This window comes from Puntigrus tetrazona, chromosome 25 (genome assembly GCF_018831695.1).
Source record: "Puntigrus tetrazona isolate hp1 chromosome 25, ASM1883169v1, whole genome shotgun sequence".
NCBI classification, from domain to species: domain Eukaryota; kingdom Metazoa; phylum Chordata; class Actinopteri; order Cypriniformes; family Cyprinidae; genus Puntigrus; species Puntigrus tetrazona.
Window position 1 is genome coordinate 2,121,092 of NC_056723.1, and position 19,607 is coordinate 2,140,698.

General features: G+C 41.2%; 1 protein-coding gene across 6 annotated transcripts in view; it reads left to right on the plus strand.

The window, feature by feature from the left end:
* Positions 1-9,252: 9,252 nt before the first annotated feature.
* The window catches only part of LOC122331048 (neogenin), a 106,871-nt gene continuing 96,516 nt past the window's right edge, over positions 9,253-19,607 (plus strand). For 3 of the 6 annotated variants that reach the window (XM_043228478.1, XM_043228483.1, XM_043228480.1), the window contains exon 1: positions 9,253-9,788. In XM_043228478.1, coding sequence (XP_043084413.1) covers positions 9,713-9,788 — 76 coding nt within the window. In that variant the 5' untranslated portion in view covers positions 9,253-9,712. The remainder of the gene's footprint in view (positions 9,789-19,607) is intronic. The other 3 variants (XM_043228477.1, XM_043228482.1, XM_043228479.1) reach the window with 1 other exon arrangement.

A 19,607-nucleotide genomic window follows, 5' to 3' on the forward strand; every position in this document is an offset into this window, starting at 1 on the left:
TTCGTCACGTCGAGAACTCGCACAAGTATGCATGCCGCACCTTGCAGAATTTTAGTATGAGTAGTATATAGTGTGCCGTTCTCAAACATAGCCAAAGGAGAAAAAAGGAAAACGGGAGAATGCGTTTCCGGCCTGAGGGCAAATACATTTCGAGTGTCTTGCAGGAACGACTGTAAGGGTAATTGTAGTTTCTAGCCAGCAGCAAAGGTTAGCGTAAGGACACAATCTGCCCACCGCCGCCGACTAAAAAATGTACCACAATCCCACTAACAGGCTACCGGAGCAGCAAGACCCCGCTGAGCTCAAGCGCTCCGCTCATTAACACCCCACCGGGGGTCTGCGAGGGGCGATTCCTCAAAGTACCCCTCGGCTCTCGCAGCGCTTGATTAACAGCCACACAGAGACCTGTAAAACACAAGCACCGTCAGCCTGGACGCAGAGCCCTTCGCGTACTTATTTATAATCCATCGTGCCGTTAATCAAGAAAAACATTACGAGGATGATCTATCCGCCGTTAAAGGCACAGGATAGTCCGATCATAAAAAGAAAATTGTATTTCCGTCCCATGTCGTTCTGCACCAGTGTGCTTTTATTAAAATCGGATCGTGCCAGGTGGCTGTATAGTTGGTCATAGTGTGTGTTCCTGCGTAACTGACCGTAACTCCTAAAAAATCTGGACACCGCTGAAAGTAAAAATAAGATGGCGTTGCGTTTTTTTTTTAGAGCTGCTGTATAAATTCCCATTCTGCAGGGCGAAAGCGTCTAACGCATACAATTCTCAAAGTAACAGTGATCGATCGCATTTGTAGTTCTTCTTAATTAACGGCAGCTAATGCGCTAGGCTCTTTTTATACGGAGTTTAGAAAGCAAGGCGCTATTCGGCGGCAGAAAGGAAACCAAAGAACGCTAACCCGGTGCTATTAAGTGCTAAGTTTCCTTTTGGTGCTGCTAAAGTCATTTGATGCAGTGCAACAGTCTAGCGCATGTGAATCTCGCTAATTTGCAGCTATTATTCCCGACAGCTAAAGAGGCAATTACGATGTTTAGAGTCCAATTAGTGCGCGTTGTGATCTCTGCGTCCCGCAAATTGACAGGTTTAGGTTAGGCGCAGGTTAATTATCATATCAACGGCGCAGTAAAATGTGTTTATTTTCGACATTAGCATATTTATTCGTGACGCGCCCATCGAAAAAGAGAACCAAATCCGATTTCAAGTGTATAGTTTCGACCAAGCTAAAGCTCTTTTAACTCTGTTTATCAGTGCTGAGCACAGTCTCACAGACTGAATTCGCGGGTAATCCGGGCATCTCTGAAGGCCAATTAAAAGGAATCTTCTTAAGAGCGTGCCAGAGCGCCGCAGTGGTCTTTAATGCCAGTCTGCTCGTGTCTAGTAAGTGTGCTGGCATTTTCAGTGTCCGTCGTTTCGCAAACAACCCTCATCAGCTTTGCGCCCCCCGGCGCGTCTTAAGGACAGAGACTCTTGTGTGGCGCCGAGACGCGCACGAACGCAAACGCTGAAATATACATGCCGCTAAATTACACAGTCTGCCCTCCCCGGGTCCTTCTCTCTCGCTTTATGTTTTTTTTTTCGCCGTCTTTTTCCTCATTAAGATTTAAACTACTTACAGAAATCAATAATTCTTGATCGCGCCTTCAAGCCCTCCTTGGAAAGCCCTACTTATGATTTCGGAAATCGTAATTATGGTGTGATTTTTGCGATGTGCCAAAGTGATCGTGGTCAGAAAAGGTTGCAAGGTTTTAGAAAGCGTTATTAGTTGACATTTTTTACGACTCCCTTTGACAAAACGCATTGGCTTTTGGAGTATTGCGAATGTTTATCATCAAGATAATCCTCAATAATAATTGCAACTAAGTCTAGTTATAATCGGCGGTATTCTTACGTCTCAGAACACTTACTGTTTCTATAGCAACTGGGACTTTTAAAGGTAGTACTTCCAATTGGCTCCTTTACTCGACTTATTCATAAGTTTAGAAGAGAATAGTGCACATTACGGGGCTCTGATCCCCCTAAAGAAGGCTTGATCCCCCTTGGGGGTCGGATATAAAGTAGGGTAGCTTAATATGGAGATTTATTTGCAAATATTAATATGCATTTCTATAGCCCTGCGTGAACACCTAAAAGGCATGTTTAGATTCGGTCGAGTTATAAAATGTAGGCCACCTTCTTCAACTTAAATAAATAAATATAACATCCAATAAAAGGTAAAGGTGTGAATAATTACATTTGATACAAATTGTCAGTAATTTAGGCAGCTTAAAATGTAAAAGATGCATCTCAGATCAACACAGAGCGGCGTTTCATGAATGAATCAGTGTTTTTAAATTAATAGTGAATCAGCGAGCCTTTCATAAAGGGAGGCACTTGCTTCGTTTCTGAAAGAATCAGTTGAATCAATCTGAACAAATGGCTGAATGACTCACTTAAGACACCTAACTGATGCTTTTAGGTTTTGTTTTATAAAATAATTTCATATTTTACAATATTTTTGTATGGGGAGTTTAAATACTTCTTTTTTAAAGCTACTTTTTTACGTTGATTCAGTGTTTATTCTAAAAATGCACAATGATAGCTATTATTTAAAAAAAAACTTAATCTTAAATTAATCAGTACATGTTGTGCATGTTTATTATATGATCTTGTTATTTTGAGATTCATTTTATTATTTAATTGGCACATTGTGTATTTAATTCGATTTTTAGTAAAGTCACTTTAATTTACAGCGCTTTTAACAATACGGCATAAAATAGGAGAATAGTGTGTCAAAAAATCATCACCTGACAGGTCCCGGAAGTCATGATTTGAGATATAATTTTAAAAATATATGTCTATTTTTCTTTTTTTAAACCCATCGATCTGCTTCAGAAGATATGTGTTAACCCCCAGGAGGTGTATAGGTTAGTTTACCTGGTTCGTGGGTGAGTGAAACGATTTCTGATACGATTAATGATTTGTGAACCAGAATTTCAGATTCGCGAACCCACTCCAGAGTCAAATGTTTCATGATGCAGGATCCAATTAGAGCGCTTCGAAGCAGCGAATCATATTGCAACACAATGGTTTAACTGATATTCAGAGTTTTGCTCCGTTTCACCCATCACTAAACATACTTTTTTAAAAAGTTTTGATCTAGTTTTTGCCAGTAAAACCACTGAACCGAATAATCAAAGTCACAAGTTTGAGCGTAAATAGCTATTAGTTGATTTGAAGTTGATTCGGTTTGTTGTTCCTCCCCTTTTGAATAAAACGCTGCATTGAAATAATCAACTTCACCTCAAATTGCATGTCAGGCGAAAACATTGTTCATTCTGATTGCGTTTGTAGCTTAAAAACATGTAATACAAAAAATGTTGAACACAAAACAGCTACACGTAAAGTTGAATCAGTCAAATGAACTGTGCGTGTATGTTTTAATCACTACAGCCACATAAATGCTCTTTTGTCTTATCAGATGCGGCCGAAATTACAACATATACATTCATTTAATTATTGCTAATAATTAAGCATCGCTGGATATCGGTAGGGACATGGCCCGAGCGACTGCTTTAGCTCCATACCCTTGTATTTAACAAATCCATCAAAGAAACTCCATGGCTTGGAGACAATATGCTAAAATGAAAATTTCCAGATTTTTGGCAGCATGCTGTTTGGCCGTCGCTTAACTAATTGTCGGCGGTAATGGCCAAAAACCAAAGCTGTTTCTAAGGTTTGCACCTTTTTCGTTTGCCGTATTCAGGAACCTGAACATATAAAGTAACTAGGACCGTTCCGAGTCCGAGTTTTCATGCTACTGCTCCCAAAAACGAGACGTGCATTTTTACGACGCATTTGGTCAGAAGCGATCAAAATATTGGCGAGTGTTTTTCAAAGGCTGCCTCACACTGGTTGAATGGAGCTAACTGTCTGCATGCCCTGCGGTAACAGCCGAGAAGTAAAATCGTTTTGAAGAAAGATTACAAAGACAACTTTTTTTACATCCGCAATAGCGGTTTCAGCAAATCGTGCAAAATGAGATCGGCTACGTGTATTAAGAGAGTAAATAGAGCCGTACTGAGTGCATGTTGACTTTAAATGTATTTCATAGGCATGCTGCTATGCCAAAAAACGAGTGGCCTACTTTACGACTGAATGTCAGCATTTCCAAAAAGAGAAGCGTGAACAATCCTTCAGCCCTGTAAGGGGGAGTTCAGAGCGCTTGGAGAAGTGCAGGAGCGCAGCGTGAACCCAGCTCATCCCCGACTTCACAGCGTCTTGTTGTGGCTGATAGGAGGGTAGCGAGCGAGCCTTTTTTATGTGAAAGCAGGGCTGCATCCCTGGTTGTGGAGGATTGTGGGCTTTCTGTGCTTGTCCCCCTCTGAAGTTGCTGTTTTTGTGTGAAGATTTAGGCCTGTTTTTTCTTACCACTCCGCAGTTCGTCCCCGCTGCGTCCTCTGCGGCTCGCGAGAGCGGGTTGTTACTGTCTTTTAAGTTGGTTTGACCTCAATACAACAACTTCCTGTCTTTGAAATCATTTCTAAGTTACAGCCCTCAAACCAGCTTGAAAAAGATGAACATTCTTAGTGGATTACCTGCAACCAGTAGAAGTGTAGACGCATGTCAGCCAGATGTACTTTTTAGTGTCACCGAGACTAACATGACAATACTCGCTAGTTTAACATAACTCGTGCATCTTATTTATTTGATTTTATGTTTTTGTTTCACACAGGAACGTACAGGAACCAATGGTGTTCATCACGTATAAGTTCAAGGTCAGTAAGGTTTTTATTTATTTTTTTAAATGAATACTTTGGTCAGCAAGGATGCATTCATTTGATCAAAAATAAAAGACTAATATTTCCTCTTTTTTTTAAATAAATGCAGATTTTTTAAAACTTACTATCCACCAATTTCCACAAAAATACGAAGCAGCACAACTGTTTTCGTCATTTAGAATAATCAGAAATAATTCTTGAGCAGCGTATTAGAATATTAGAACGATTTCTGAAGGATCACCGAAGTTCTGCTTTACGTCACAGGAATACATTTTATTTTAAAATATATTCAAATAGAAAACAACCATTTTAAATGTGAATGAAATATTTGTGACCCTGTCTTTGAAAAGTCTCAAAACCTGATGATGGGATAACATGGTTTCAATCTTCGACATGGCCTTACTCAGTCAACGTCAAAAATATCAAGGTTACATTTGTACAAAATGTAAAAAATAAATGTTATCCTATGAAGGATGATTTTACGTCGAAAACGGTAAACGACACTTTTTTTTATCATAGAAGTGCAGCCTTGCTGAGCAGAATTGACTTTTTAGTTCTGTCAAATGATGAATCGTGATTAATCGCATCCAAAATAAATGTTTTTGTTTATATTATATATGTATGTGTATAGTGGATATTCATTATGTATATATAAATATATAAATACACATACATACAGTATATATTTCAATACAATTTACGTTTATACATTTATAAATTAATATTTACACACACACACACACACATATATATATATATATATATATATATATATATATATATATATATTTACATAAATATATAAAATATTTTCCTTAATATATACCTACACTTAAATTATGAAAACAAAAACTTTTATTTTGGATGCGATAACATTTTTTCTCCTCTGTAGCGTAAATGCGTCACAAATCGGAATGAATAAAAGTCGGTTGAATGAGGTTGAATAAATGATTTATATTTTTCGGGTCGAACCCCATGACCCCAGTTTGCCGCAGTGCACCGCGAGTCGCTTCGAATAAGCGCGTCTGCACCGAACGGCACAGATCCGTTACCTCTGCAGAACGAGAACATTTGGGAAACAATCCAATCACTTTGGGTGACAACTGTCCTACATGCGGCGAGGTGATCGTCTCTCGGTGTCCTCTGGGTCAGTCTGATTGACAGCCCCAGTGTCCCGCCTCTGTTTCTCTGTTTCTCTGCCCCCTCGGCTGAGTTTTTCCAGGGACATGACCGGAGGGCGGAGGCGTGCTGTCTCGGTGACGGCTGAACTGCTGCACCGTGCCAAATTCACACTCTGTATAATTAACGACAGGAGACAGCAGACATTGCAAATTTAATCAGCTCCTTCACGTTATTTAATTTAGTCCCTAACTTAATACAGAAAAGACAGACGCCCCCCTCCCCGTACCTCTCATTACACGTTGAATGGCTGATCGAAGCCGAGCGTCGAATATGAAAACGCTCGGCGAGAAAATACACATAAACAGTGAACTTTTCCACGAGCCGGACGCGTATGTGTGAGAGATCTCGACTCAAACAGCATGATCTGTCTCCAAGTAATAGGTTTTGCAGGTCTTACCCTGATCACATTAAATCTGGTGATGTTTTCTTACCGTGGGGTAATCCTAGATAATCCCAGGAGTATGGCCAGAGTGGGATTTATTCCCGTGAGAGAGAGATAGAGAGGGCAGGAGGATGAAGAAGCAGGGTTTGAAATGGCGTTTTCACAGCTTTACAGTTTGCAAAAGCAATGCACTAACTACTAAAAGTTAAGACATTTTTATTTGATTATTATTTTTATTATTATTTTAAGTAATAGCATTAGTGAGCGTAGCGCTTACTACATTAATAAACATCATGCCGTGCAGTATTCCATCCCATTGCCTTCGTCTTCCAGTGCCGCTTTGGTTCACTTAATGTGAACATCATCCAGTACGGAGTCTGTCGTCAAATGACATCTCATCCTGCTTTCAGCCCTGACAGCAAATAAACTCATTCTCAATGTCACTTCTCCATCTGTCAGATTTCTGGAGCCATTTATACACTGCAGTGGCAAGCTGTTTCTTCTTCCTAGTCTGCAAATTGAAGGCTGTTCAGTGTCATTTTAAGGGCTTTAAAGACGCTCATTCCTGAGAATCAAAGGTGACATACACATACCTTTCTCTGTCGGCCTCGGGAAGGGTTCTTCATTGACCCTTTAGTTCATCTAAAAAAAAAAAAATGCTAAAAATGTACTCATCCACAGGCTGTTAGATGCAGTTTGTTTCTTCATCAGAACAGATTCGGAGAAATTAAGCATTAAATCACTTGCTCATTATTGGAGTCAATGGGTGCCGTCAGAATGAGAGGCAACAGCTCATTTCAAACCTTCAGTCATCTTGTGAAGCCAAAAGATGTGTCCTCTATCCATAATATTGCATAATAGCCATTTTGCCTGAATCCAGAGAGAAATATGCACAGATCAAGCAACATATAGACAACAGGGGATACATTTTTTTTTACCGAAGGAAGTGTTATTATGGACTCGTCTTTTGGCCAAAAGCGACGGCACCCGTTCACTGCAGAGCATTCATTGGCGAGCAAGCGATGCAATGCTAAATTTTTCCAAATCTGATGAAGAAACAAGCTCATCCGCATCTTAAACGGCCCGAGAGTTGAGTACGCTTTCAGCATTTTTTACATTTCCGGCTGAACTATTCCTTTAATTTTGCATTTTATGGTTATAAATTGCGGTGCGAGAAATTCCAAACGTCTTTTGCATCCGAGTGCACAGGCAAGAACTGCAGGGATCCGACTCTTCAGCCCAAACCATTATAAACCCATCTCCACTTAAAGCAAACAACCTTAAACCATGTAAAAGCGCTTCCACATGTTTATCCCGCCCCTCAGGCCGCTCACGAGCAGCGACAGTCTTTTTACACTCACTTTTTCACTAAAATTGCTAAATGAATGCTAATAACAAAAAAAAAAAAAACCCACCCTGCCGTATCCTGGCTCCGTTCCGAGTGAAGCGAGCGCTCGTACTTTTAAAGAGCGCTGAATAATTGGCGCGGTCAGGGCTCGCTGGAGATGTACGCCACGTACGGCCCTCAAAACACGAGAAGGAACAGCTTCGGTTTCCCCTTCAAGAAACGCTAAGAAGTTTGATAAACGACCCACGGCCAGCTCAGCTTTGGTCAGTTCGTCGTACAGCAGTCGTTCAGAATTCAAAAGAAACTTCATCTTCATTACGACTGACATCTTTTTTTTGCACTTCAAGCGTATTCGGTGTGCGTGTGACTCATGCACAGGTATCCCTTTGTTCCTAGTGAGCGTACGCATTCTTTACGAGCCGTTCAGCCACGGGGAAGACAAGCAAGTGCGTCGCGCCCTTGGATTAAACGCTGTATTTCGAGACCCAAGGGCGCTGGAGCTCGTACAGTAATCACATGTGTTACGTGACCTCTCTGCAGTGCACCAAGGACGCGGGTTTGCATTGAGGTTTAAAGCATTATACCTAATTGTACATATATACAGAAAACCGATGGTGGATCAATCTCCAAAATACGGTGGTCTGGAAACGCGCCGCTCGTTCACTCGCTGACTGTTCACTAGATGGCGAACGTCGTATTTCACTGTATGAGTAAACAAAATGAGGACACGTCTAAAGACATTACTGCACACTTTGTTTTATTGCTGCCTGTCTGACATGAAAAACTGGTCATGGCTGATTACATTAGCTTGCCCTCAGGTGCTGTTCTGCATGTAAACCAGTGGATGGCACTATAAGTAGCTAATCATGTACACAACATCCATTTCCAGCAGCCTCCAGCCAAGCACTTTTAGGTTTTTGCCTTGTTTGTTTCCTTTTAACTGATCAGAATCGAGCTCTTTAGTCGTGACGTCAATTTGCAACCCAATTCGCCACGGCTTCCCGCGGGAATTTCCATTGGCTTTTGGTTTTGGGTGGCGGTTTTTGATTTATGAGTAAAATAAGATCTGGGGCAAAAAAAAACTTAAAGGGACGTTTTGTTTTCTCCTGCGTGATAATTTGCATACAGTGGTATTTCAAAGTTAAGGATTAAAATAAGCATTGCAACTGACTTATCAAGTAGATAAACTTGCATCCTGTGGAAATAATTAATTTAGTACCTTCTAACATTATATATACATATACATATACATATATATATATATACATACATATATATGTATACATACACATATATATATATACACACATATATATATATATATATATATATATATATATATATATATATATATATATATATATATATATATATATATATATATATATATATATATATATGAGTATGCAACCTACTAAGATGCAGTGGTTCAAAAGTAATGTGATTCCTAGTTAGCAATCATCTCAACGCGCCGGGATCCAGATGTGCGCATGCGCATTACGCACCCACACGCCGTGATTTTTGACTTTCCCGGGCCAAAAAAAAAAATCCAGAATCCTGCGAGAATCCACGCCTGCTTTTTCACGGACCAATGCCCACTACAAGTCTCTCCAGCACCACACGCCGTGTGCTCGTGTAGGATATTCCACTGCGGCTCCGTTAAATCTGTTGAACGCGTCTTCCTCCGCGCGTCCAGAAACACGCCGGTCGGACCCGAGCGCGTCGGAACCCGTTCGCAGCCGCTGCCTTTGTGGGTCGGCTGTGGATCGACTTGATGCCTCCTTTAAAAGCCCTCTTCTGGGTTTTAAGTTCAAGAAAACACCCGGACCCCTCGCCTTCTCGTCTTTGACTCTTGCAGGAGAATTAAATGTTTATTTTTTGGCACCGGCGGAGCGCGAGATCTTGCCGGTCGCGGGCGATGTTCAGCGTTTTTGTATAAAACGCCTTGTCGGTAAAACTTTACCAGTGGATAACTTGCGCGTTTCCCCGAGATTATTTTGTGTATTTTTTTTTTTTTACCTCAGAAAGTGATGGCGGAGCGGGGGGCACGGCTGCTCGTGTTTTTCGCAAGTCTAATCGTTCTCCGGCTCGGCGGTGCGGATAAAGGTAAGTTCCGTCTCTCCCGTTCGTTAGTAACGTTACTTGACGTTGACGCGTTTACAAGCGCAGCGCGAGAATACCGTTCAGCATTTATCAATCTGCTTCTACCAGCGTTTCACCAGCACTAACCCCGATGTTTACCGTTTTTGCCCCGAACAGCCTGGTTGCTGTGGTTATATTTCGTGGTAACATCTGGGTTTGGTGGACGCTTGAGGATATGAATTCTGCAAAGGGTCATGCATGATCCTGCTATTTATAACTAGCTGATCACCCCAGGTCGTTTAGGCTCGTGTGTATTGTAAACTTATTTTTTTTGAGAGAGAGGGAGAATAAGCCATTGCATACCATCAGCAAGCAGGCATTGGGAAGAAGAGCACTTGTAGAAAGCCACCAACTGCCTTCATCCATCCATCCATCCATCCATCCATCCATCCCTCCATCCATCCGCTCCAGAGCAAGGTGACGAGGAAACTCTTGACCCAACCTAAAAGAAGAGCTGGGGGTAATGATTGATTGTTGGCGGTAATGACGGGGTCGGATTCAGACATCGGGGGAACCTTTACTATTGGGAACGATGAAAGGGAATTTTCTGGCTGGCTCAAATGAAGATCAGTTCCTTCAGCTGCTGCCACTGAGATTGCTGTGAGGTGAATTTGTAAAATGACACCTTAGTCGCACCAAACAGGGCTTGACAGGAGATGTTTGTGCTGTTTTTGTTCATTATTTGGCCGAAATCGCCATCGATTTTCTTCAAAAAAAGGAGATAAAAAGATCTTTTTCCCCCTTTTGAATAAGTATCAGATGTATTTATTGTTTCAATCATGGTTTCAGAGATGTTTGCGAATCGGGCGCTTTTTTTTTTTAAAGCTAAATTGCGTATGTTGGATAGGATAGATAGGACTTGAATGGTGCTTTGTACATGTGGCCAGTTTCGAGTTACTAATCATGGCGTCCCTCTGGAAATAAGTTTTTGTTTATTTGAAACACATTTCCCTGATGTTTCAGACGCGCAGATTTTAAAGCCAAGCCACAAGTCCTCTCTCAAAGATGGTCTGCTTGTAAACCGACTATTCACGGTGCTTTATAGAGTTTCGTAGAGTTCTTGGTGGAAAAAAGTTGTCGAACCGAATTAGTCTCTGCGTTTGTGGCGCAAAGCTAGTTAACTTCAATTTGGATTAAACCAACAAAAATGCTCATACGGGATACATTCTTGCATTCAGGAATGGCTGGATGTCTTATGATGCGTTTTGAACAAGAAGTCCGCTTGAGTCTTTTCACAGAATGCTTTATAGGGACTCGCAGAGGAGTTTTTCTATTTAGGCTTGATGGGAAATTTAGTTTTGTCTAGCAGCATGAACCGTTCACTTGCTTGGTTGTGTTTTAGTTTAACTTTGACATTCAACGGTTTATCAGAATCAACACTTACGGACTTGTTTTGTTCACACTTCTGTTTCTCGGTGGCTAAATATACATGCCGTTAGTAATCTTATTGACGGCTCCGTTGAAACGGTGCCTTGATATAAAACGTGCGCTTGATTCAAATAAAATAGTGGTTGGAAGTTTTGTTTGCATGGCAGTAATTTACAATCAAAGTACATTACGTTTACGAATACGCTAAATGCTGCTCTTCATTGCTTTGAAATGCATATGATGCACGCTCAGATTTTTCCATTTAGGACGCTTTTCAAATATACTTAAAATTAGCAATATTGATTTCGTTGCACGTAAAGTCAGTAAATGATTTTCTCTCGACTCTCAAAGTACGCCAGACGTTCTAATGCTCTTGTGTTGAGTTCCAACACCAATGCGTCGTAGAAGACTGTAAAAGGTTTATCAGATCTAAAACAGTTTGCCATCTCTCGTGCCACTTTGAGAATGGCAGGGGCTGGTCACAATTGCCATGCTGTCTTGGCGTAATTGCTTTTGGCACAGCAGGTAAACGGCACAAATGGAGACATCTGTAGCTATCTCCATCTCTCATTAGCTGTGTGTGTGGTTGGGGCGAGGCGATGGGGGTCTTTGGTCTTGAAAGCAAGCTTAATCCTCATCGATGTCAGGCTGAATGATTGAATGTCATTTTAGCGCATCCAGTTGACCCCCTCCCCTCGCCGCCGCTAGTGGGGTATCATCAGCCCCATCTCATTCACAAGGCTCGAGGGTAAATTTGTGAATCTCCGCGCTCGCTCTCATACTCTGTCGCACTTTGCGAGAATGATACGCATGGCCATTTTCTTGCTGCCCGCAGCTGGTTGAGAAGAGGAAACCAACACAAAGACAAACACATTCATCCTCTGCTCTTGTCTAAGTGAGACTGACAGTAGGCGACAGAGTGTTTGGTTTCTCCCCTTGAGTTTTCACCTTCTAGATCGCCAGTGGCTGATTGATGCTGTGTGTACTTGTAGATGTAGCTGTGAAGAGTGTCAGTTTGCGGGTGGATGGAAAGATGCTCGTCTCAACCTATTAAACGTGGAGCCTTGTAATTGTTAGATTTGAGGATCATCATTTTTTTTTTGTGAGCTCTGGTGCAAGAAGACTTCATTCCCAAGAATGCATTACCTGTGATGGACTTCTTTATCCCAATTCATCGTTTTGAAAGGTAGCTAATTGTTAATTTCCAATTAATGTTTCCCAACCATGGTACAAATTGTCATTTTAGATGAAATAATTTTTGGTGTGATAGGGGTTAGGGATAAATCTGATGTCTTTCAAAAATCTGGTTGTTTTAGAGGTCTGAAAGTTACTTTTGCAAATGCTTTTTTAGCCTGCGACTCGGGTTGAAATCTTTCGGTTTAGTTTTGTGGAGCTACTGAGGTCCATGAGTGTGGAAAGGATGGAAAATTCCAGCAGGAGAGCTGCTGTTTGGAGTAGGAAGACGTATTTGTCCATCTCAATATAGCGTTTGACTAGGCGGACCCTCACCCTCAGCCTCTCACTGGGAAAGGTCACAGCCCTGAAAGACGGGGTCACTCTTGATTTCTCCTTCTGCGGTCTCGGTGAATAGAGAGCTCTTGCTGGTTGTTATTGCTTCTCCAACACTTCTCTTGGCTTTTTTTTCCCGAAGCTTGCTTGTAAGGAATGCTTAGACTGAGGATGGTTGTGGTGAAGGCATCATTTTAATGAGGTCAGGAGAGAGCTTGCTGAGAGGAGCCCAGTGTTTGACCCTTGCCGTGAGGGTTTAGATACATGGCTTTTGTATGGATTGAAGTTCTTGACAGCTGTCCGTGAGACACAAACCTTCTGTAGTTCACATCATCATCTGAAAATCCAATACACTGCTCTTGTCTCAGGTACACGACCTAGATGTTCAACTTTTTTGGTCCACAACTGCTGCATTATCCTGATCATTTGATAATTTGTCCTTAGAAACTCAGCATCTGTTCTGTGTCGAATAGCAATCACTCCTGTACACCCCCTTTCTGTAAGTGCTGTGGTTTTCCCATTGGGTTAAGCAGGAGGCCATGAATAATGGAAGAGAACCTTTGCTGTCTCTAAAACGGTGATTAATTGGTTTAATTTGATCATGTTGTACCTTCTGGGCTGTGTACACCACCTGATTTGTCCTCTACCTGCTAATGAATCGTTTGTATCATGTGTATCATGTCTTGGCTAGAAACTGCCCCCTATGACCTGAAAAGGATAGTTCACTCGAAAAGAAAAGTCAGTGGCTTACTTGCTTAAATTCAAAAGGGGGTATTTTGAAAAGAGTTTCGCCCATTTAGTAGACATCAGTGAGGTCCAAAACGTTATTTGTACTTTTCTTTTTTTTTTAAATATCATATTTTTTGTTTCTCAAACCGGTTTGGAGACGTAATCACAGAACTATCCCTTTTAACTTAATGCATAAAGTGGTTCAGAAGATTGAGAATCCTCCATATTTTTAAAAAAATGTCACTTTTTTTTATTTTACCCATTTAGTTCTGACTTTTAGATAGAGCTTTGTCTTTGGAGCTGGCCTTTCGAAAGTAAAAGCCATGGGCTGACATGGTAATTGATCTCTGATTGGTGGGTTTGGAGGTATGTAACCATGGAGAGAATTTTCCAGTTCTCCAGGCCACATGCTAGCTGCCTCCCGCTGCTATCAGCTCACTTAGTCTCTGTAGGGAACACAAATTACTGCCTTTCTTTTGCACAAACCTGCTGAAACGTAGTTAGCCATTTATAGGTCTGGACACTTTGGCCTAATATAATGGATGGCCTCACTCTAACTCAAAAACACGCGCCATTCGATTAGCCGTCGAAAATTTCCATTGCATTGAAATGTTCATTTCAAGCATTACTAAAAAACACACCGTGTTGCGATGCAAACATTGACTGAAGTGATTGAGAGCAAGCTAATGACGTTCTTTGTAGTTTTGTAGGCGCCGCGCTTCGATTATTTCTTTCATACCTCAAGCGAAGCCAATCTTCATGTTGTCTTACCTCTTACAAATGATGTATTTTAAAGGGCAGCCAAGCTTACGTTAATGTCCTTTTGTACTCCGCTTCACCGAAAGTCTCTAAGGCTATATCCAGGCTCGAAGATGGCTGGCGAATGATAAACCAGCCTTTCCTCCCCATTAGCTTTATGGAGGAGTAGCTCTATTTGTCGTCAGGGATGAGACGGGCTTCGCTTGACCCTGAAAAAGGTAATGTTGGTGATGTGGAGCAGAGTTTAAAACCAAAGTAGGTTACAAATTGTTGTGGAATTATTAAAAAGTTGGTAACTCCATGTGGGCTGTTTGCCCGAGGCTCTGGTTTGTTTGTTGGTTTTGGAACATCGTGGCCCATTTTTGGGAGAACTTTCTGCTCTTGTTCTTAGTATTACACCTAGTGTTCCTGCTCTTTATTTTTCGGTGAAGTTTTGCGATTAAGAAGCAACTATTTGTTGCCATCCCTCTGATATGCAAAATACTTTTTAATGAAGTCTAAACTGGCTTTTCCTGCCGTGAATAAAATAGTGCTAAAAATTAGAGATTGAACTCTGCGTAATTTAATATTGATCCAAATGCCGAAACAATTATTCAGTTTAATAAATAATCACGCAAGTATTTGTAGTATTTTGTGAATGACAGCAGCGCAGATTCCAGAGTGTCTGCTTATGGGGAATTAATTTAATGATAGTGTTGTTTTCCTCATTGCGGTGTCAGGAAGCCAATTAATTTCATCCTGAAGTAGCAGCAGATCGCGAATATTTCGCAGGGTTTATCTCGGAAGCAGGCATCCGCGGCCGTACGTAGACTCGCATCCGAAAGAAATTGCTGTTTTGGCTAATTAGACATGATTGAAGGCATGTCAGGAGTACATGGAGTATATACATGGAGTTATAATGGCAGGACACATCCATCAAACACGCAGCGACTCCGCGAACGCCTCCCAGGGGACGCTGATTAACCCTTCCCCTGGATGAAACGCATAAATTGTGTGTGTGTTTTTTTTTTTTTCTCTCCCCGCCGTTAGCGTGTAATGTCTGTCTGTGGCGTATATGAAGGCCAGGACGTGATTTAATCATTGGCTGTATTCCGTCGGGTTCTTAGGGCACTGTCCTTGCTGTGCATACATCAATTACACACACAGACGCACATGCGCTTTAATAAGCCTGCGAGTGTGCCGTTGGCAGTAGCGGTGTCACTGAGACTGATGGTCGTGACAGCAGGCGGGTGATAATTAACCAAGATTCCCGCTATTCACTTTCTCGCACACACACTCTTCTGTTTGGAGCTAGATAGTGGCAGCTTACTGTGTGTGTGTGTGTGTGTGTGTGTGTGTGTGTGTGTGTGTGTGTGTGTGTGTGCGTGTGTGTTTTTTAAGGGGCACAAATGGTGCACTAAACAAACCAGGGTCTTCGGTTCAAGTGTTCCCTCAGGGCAGAGCAGGTGACCGAGCATTAGCCAGTGGATAATTTGTCCCGTTCTGGTCTAATTAAATCTTGGAGAACTTGGAGAACTCTTCACATCTCTTCTTGCTAAGACATTAATAAATGGCTATAAATATGTAGAATTTTAGATTTCTTTTTCGATCCAAAGGTGTAAAATGAGTTTGAAAAGGTTTAGTTTAGAAGATTAGAACTGAGATGTTGAGGTTGAAGGACACCCCTCCAGAGCTTATCATTTCTAATGTCGTTGTTATTTGATTTTACGTATTTTATTCAACAGGAGCCTTTACAGTGTCTTCTTATTGACATTGGCAAATGTTCAGCGGAATAGGAAGTTCATTTTTGACTTTTTTGACGGGTGAGCTTAGTTTCACGCATTTAAAGAGCCGTTGAGTTTAGTGATGTTCTCTGTGTTTTGAGGGATTTGCTCAGGGCCGCAGTGGGTTATATTGATGAGTTTTCCTATGGGGAAGCTATTGTGCATTATTCAGGAAGCCAATAGGAAGAGCTGTTCATCTGTCTGAACTGCCTGTGTAAATATGGCCCTGGGTGGGCGGTTGTAGTGTGCGTGCGTGCTTGTGTATGCAGAAAAGGCTTTGAAAGAGTGTTTTTTTTGGCCTGGATGAGAATAACAGACTAGATGCTACGAAATTTGATGTAAAAATAAATAATAATACTGCGATATACAGTGCATGCAATGGATCTCATCCATCAACTTGAAATCGTGCAAATTATTCATGAAAGCATAATTTGCTTAGAATGCTGCATTAAATGCAATCACTTAAATGTATTAAGGAACAATTTACACCAATATGATGTTCGTAGGGCAAATGTGTGTAATACTGCGTTTTAATTTCGATTCAGTGCTTTACAAAAATGCTTCTGTAATGTAAATGTATCAATTTACACAATCAATGCTCAGTTAGCCGATTTCTATATGAATAGTTCTTTGGAAATTGTCACATTGCGGCTAATGCGTCACGTCATGCAAGACACTTTTGCAAACACCTAACGCACCTTTTCCTGAAATCAAAATATTAAAGAGGACCAGTGTCTCAGAAAATATTTAAATACTACTGTGCATCTACTCCCATTAAGGTCTATTGCAACCCGTAATGTTAGCAAATAACATTTTCACAAAAACTGCAATACTTTTTCTTGCGAAGGCTTTATAGTGACCTTGTTGGTGTAAGCCGTCGTCCTCCTGTGAAAAATAAGACTGGAGCCGCCAGCAAACTTTTGAATCTGTTTACGGTGTTCTTCCTGTGTTCACTGTTACGATCTCTGTCGTCATATTGGCACTGATGCTGAATTACGGCATGTAATTGAAAAGCCATGGGGGAATTTAACGACGCGTACTGCTCCCCGGTGACCTACGGAAAGTGCTCGCTTCCCTTTATTTTCCTCTTTTCCGCATCCGAGGCCGTGATTGATGGGCACGGCGTTTATCCGGAACCTCGGCGAGGAAGAGAATGATCGGCCGTGACCGATTGTGTTAGTTGTCCGGGAGGGGGTTCGGAGGCTCGCTTTTGTCCCGTGAAGCTCCGGTGTCGGTTTAGGACGTGCTGTATTAATAAAAGCCAAGGGCCCATTTATACACCCATCGACGGGGAAATAGAAGCTGCGCTTTTAAATGCAGATTATTCCGAACCTCGGTTATAGTGGTTAACCTTCCTTTCTAGCGTATCTCACCCAGAATCCTCAGAGGAGAGCCTCTCGGAGCTGTGAGTCATAGTCTTTTTGTTAGATTACGTGGGTGTCAAAAGCAACGGAAATATTGCAGCCTCGTCTGAGTTTGGGAATTGCAGATGCGACTTTGAGATTCTTGAAATGCAAATGATGAATTGAACAGACTTAGTCGCTGGTGCCCTCTACTCTAGGAACGTTATTGCCGGAAGAAAGCCTTCTTTTCTCAGATGCTTCCAGGAAAGGTCTTGGGTGGATGACGCCTCATTGGTTGTTTAACTAAGCTTTCCCTTTGGCCGCCAGTTATTAAATTACAATACACTTTTGCTAAATTGAAAATGACTCTCTTTCTACGTAAAAGCTGTTTGACATGACTCGAGCTGCATTGATCGTAACTTTTGAACCTTTAACCTCCTGCAGCACTTCATGCTGTGGATAAAATGACTTGTGCGCTGAATCTTTGACGCAAGTCGTGTGAAATGGCCTTCAAAGGTTAGTTAAAAAGAAAATTGTCCTTTTTTTCCACCCTCATCTCTATTAAACCCACGTGACTTACTTTCTGCAGAACACAAAGGAATATTGAGAAATGTCTGTTTTTGTTTATAAAGCGCGTGTCAATTTGAATCCAGTGTTTTTTGAACCTCAGCATTCTTCAGATCTTTTTCTTTTATGTTCCTGCAGTAATAAACGATGACAGAATTATCATTTTTGTGCGAGTTAATCCCTTTGTAGCATCTCAGGGTCACCAAAATGTCAAAATGGTCTTTTCCGTTTATTTTCATTGACTCATAGATGTTTTGATTAATGCCTCTCCAAGGTCTCCGAAGTATTGGTTTCTTTAGACCCTGACACACGTGTAGCCCTTCCTTTAAACCCTCGAGCTACAATGTCTCTTTCATTGTTGCTCTTTTTTTTTACGTTATGATGGATTTATCCGCTGAAAAAACAATTTACTTTCCCGGTGCAATTTTGCCATGAAGACAGTGATAGATAACAGAGATGTCAGTTTATTAACGGTTCCTGAGTAGTTTATTCCGCTCACTTTGAGGACCGGGATATGTTTTTCCCCCTCCCATCCAGAGAGTTTGAGCATACATTTCTTTAAAGCCGTTCTGTGCACCTGCTGAGAAGAGATAAAAGGAACCGCGTGGAAGAAAAGAGTTGGACTCTAATGGAAGGGGCAGTCGCAGACAGGTGAGAATGAGAAATAACGGATAAAAAAAAAAAACCGAGTTGGAGATGAAAACGAAGCCATAGGCGGCTAGTTCCTAAGCTTCATGATCCACCCAGCATGAGCTCCACCTAGAGATTATTTTTGATACAAGATCGTTCCTTTGACCTACGCCAAAAAAGAAAGATCCAGTTGGTGTTTGTAATAGGAGCCTCTAAGCGGCCTGTCCACTTCTTCCTGGTTTTTTTCTTTTCTGTACCATTCATTAACACGGTTAGACTTAACTTAGTGGTGCATCAATATACACTAATCCAAATTTCAGCTGTAAATTGTTAAAAGTGCTAATTATAAGAGAAAAACACCAGTGAATTTGTTTAGATGAGCCTTTCTCTGCAAGCTTGCGAGGGGAAAAAAACAAGCTGGTAGATTTTGCTGTGTGACGTAGAAAAGACATCTTATCAAAATATTACCAGTCTGTAATTTTTCACATTCAACAAGGCTGTACCAGTTCTAACACGCATGGCAAAAGTTTGAGCACAGCGTTTTATCTTTTCTGTCTTTGGCTGTGCTAAGTCCCAGCCTCAGAAAAGACAAAAGAGCATTTTCCTTCACAGACATAACCAACTGTTTTTGTGACTAGCTTTTAACATAAACTTTTATCAGTTTAAGCGCAACTAGACATGAAAGAGAATTGGTTTAGTACCCGCATGCCGAATTTGTATGTGTGCATACTAAACTTCTTAGCCGTCAGGGTGTGATGGTGCTAGTCGTTAACTCGATCCAGTCTGGAGATTCTGATCAGTCGGGATTTACAGATTGAACCAGTTTTTATTGTTCTAAGACTTATTTGCACCATGTATGAAATAATCGTTCTAATTCAATATCACATCTTTTTCAGAACGTGTTCATCGCTTTGAAAACCCATTTAGATGCTAATGTAGTGTTTGTTATAAGGAGCAATGGGTCTTAAGACTTTTAATGGCAGTCACCTCCAACTCTTGTTGAAGTTTCTGCATGAGATTGATATTTTTAAGTGCGTTATGATACTAATGAATAATTTTGGCAGCCATAGTTTAAATGGTGAATTTGCAGTTCTGGAAGTCCAGAGGAAAGCGTG